Below are 1,495 nucleotides of genomic sequence, written 5' to 3' on the forward strand. Positions count from 1 at the left end.
TTTTCAATGCCCGGAAATATTTTTATCGCATTCGAATTAACGTAAAAAAACCTGTTTTAATCCACCTAGTGGTGTAATTGTTCCTTTCTCATATATCTAAACAATCATTTAATAAAGCTGGTTATGTTCAATATAAATGTGGAAATGACACATTCTTATCATACTTGGCACGTATATACATATGCACGACTGCCACGAACCTGATGAGCAACATGTCAAGGCTGACACACTTCAAAAATACAAATATAATATTCAATCAGCAGACATGAGTTCAATTTTGTCTACATGATAACATGTTTTGGAATGCTGGGTGGTGGGTGGGCTTTTAGTGGGATGGGGAGGGGGACACACTTCCTACAACAAACCACCTCCCTCCCACCCATGCCATGGTGTGGGAGGGAGGTGGTTTGTTGTAGGAAGGAGATAGGGGTGTAAATGGAGGGGTGATACTCCCTGCCGCATACTATACCTTTCATTTGAGACTAGGTTAGTGAAAATTGGTTCAGTCATCACCGAAGAACCGATGTGGCTTTAGTTCTAGAATATGCCCCCACATACACACATAAACGCACACAAATATTTTCGAATCTCGCCGAATTGAATCAAATGGAATACGACAGGTTAATTTTTATTTATTAATTTCATTCTTTATTAAGCTCATAATCCATATTTTTACAAACATTTTTATATCGGTTCATGTATCCCAAAATGACTGCAAGAAATAGGGAATATTAATGAAAATCAAATTAAATATAATGTCATACATACGGTGGCCGGGCAACCGCTCTGCCTCAATTGCTCGTCGTACGCTCTTTCCGAGAGCAGTTGTACGACGAGCGAGTCGCTCGAACGTTTCCATACGAGTTTCCTGTGAATTTAGATGACATAAGTATTTTGCCTTAGAGTTAAATATGCACATATTTACCAGGCTAATTCCACGTGCCCGATCTTGGTTCCGTTGGTCACGTTGGTCACGCTGGTTTCGTTGCTTCCGACGATTGTTATTCTGTTGTTGTTGCTGCTGTTTTTGTTGCTGCCGTTGTTGCTGCTGTTGTTGCTGTTGTCGTGGCTGTTGTTTTTGCTGCTGTTGTTGCTGATGTTGTGGCTGTTGTTGTTGCTGCTGATGTTGCGGTTGTTGTTGTTTAATGCTCATTTTCTTCCGCTGCTCTTCGTTCTGCTCCTCGCACAACTCCACTAGATCATCTTCTATGTCCAGCATATCCATCTCTTGCTCACTCATCTTGAATAAATCTACACCAAACCAGAAAGGGAAAGAGAATTTCACTCTGAGATCCGGTTTTAAGAAGAGACTTACCCGTAACCTTCTTAAAGTTGCAAAAATCACCGGTTCGTAGAAAAACACTACCTATCTGGCCGATGCAACGAAACAGTTTGTTTTATTTATTGCTAGGCGACCGTTATTTTTTTCTGCGTCAAAGCAACCTGAAATTTAAATTCCGGCTGAACTGGAACCCCATTAACAATAATAAGGCGT

The 1,495-nt window shown here is 40.6% G+C and overlaps 1 protein-coding gene across 1 annotated transcript; it reads right to left on the minus strand.

Moving 5' to 3' along the window:
• Positions 1-641: 641 nt before the first annotated feature.
• On the minus strand, positions 642-1,240 carry LOC131694876 (probable E3 ubiquitin-protein ligase bre1). Its single transcript, XM_058983395.1, has 3 exons — positions 926-1,240; positions 769-868; positions 642-712 (listed from the first exon to the last, which is right to left on the minus strand). The coding sequence occupies exons 1-3, from the start codon at positions 1,238-1,240 to the stop codon at positions 642-644; spliced, it is 486 nt and encodes a 161-aa protein (XP_058839378.1).
• Positions 1,241-1,495: the final 255 nt, after the last annotated feature.

The sequence above is a fragment of the Topomyia yanbarensis genome, unplaced genomic scaffold (genome assembly GCF_030247195.1).
Source record: "Topomyia yanbarensis strain Yona2022 unplaced genomic scaffold, ASM3024719v1 HiC_scaffold_18, whole genome shotgun sequence".
Taxonomy (NCBI): Eukaryota; Metazoa; Arthropoda; class Insecta; order Diptera; family Culicidae; genus Topomyia; species Topomyia yanbarensis.

Bases quoted from the DNA above. Each gene is read 5' to 3' on its own strand.
- LOC131694876 (XM_058983395.1), bottom strand. From the start codon at position 1,240: ATGAGTGAGCAAGAGATGGATATGCTGGACATAGAAGATGATCTAGTG. The intron at 869-925 runs GTAAATATGTGC...CTAAATTCACAG, and splicing joins GGGCACGTGGAATTAGCCTG to GAAACTCGTATGGAAACGTT. The intron at 713-768 runs GTATGTATGACA...TATTTCTTGCAG, and splicing joins AGAGCGGTTGCCCGGCCACC to TCATTTTGGGATACATGAAC.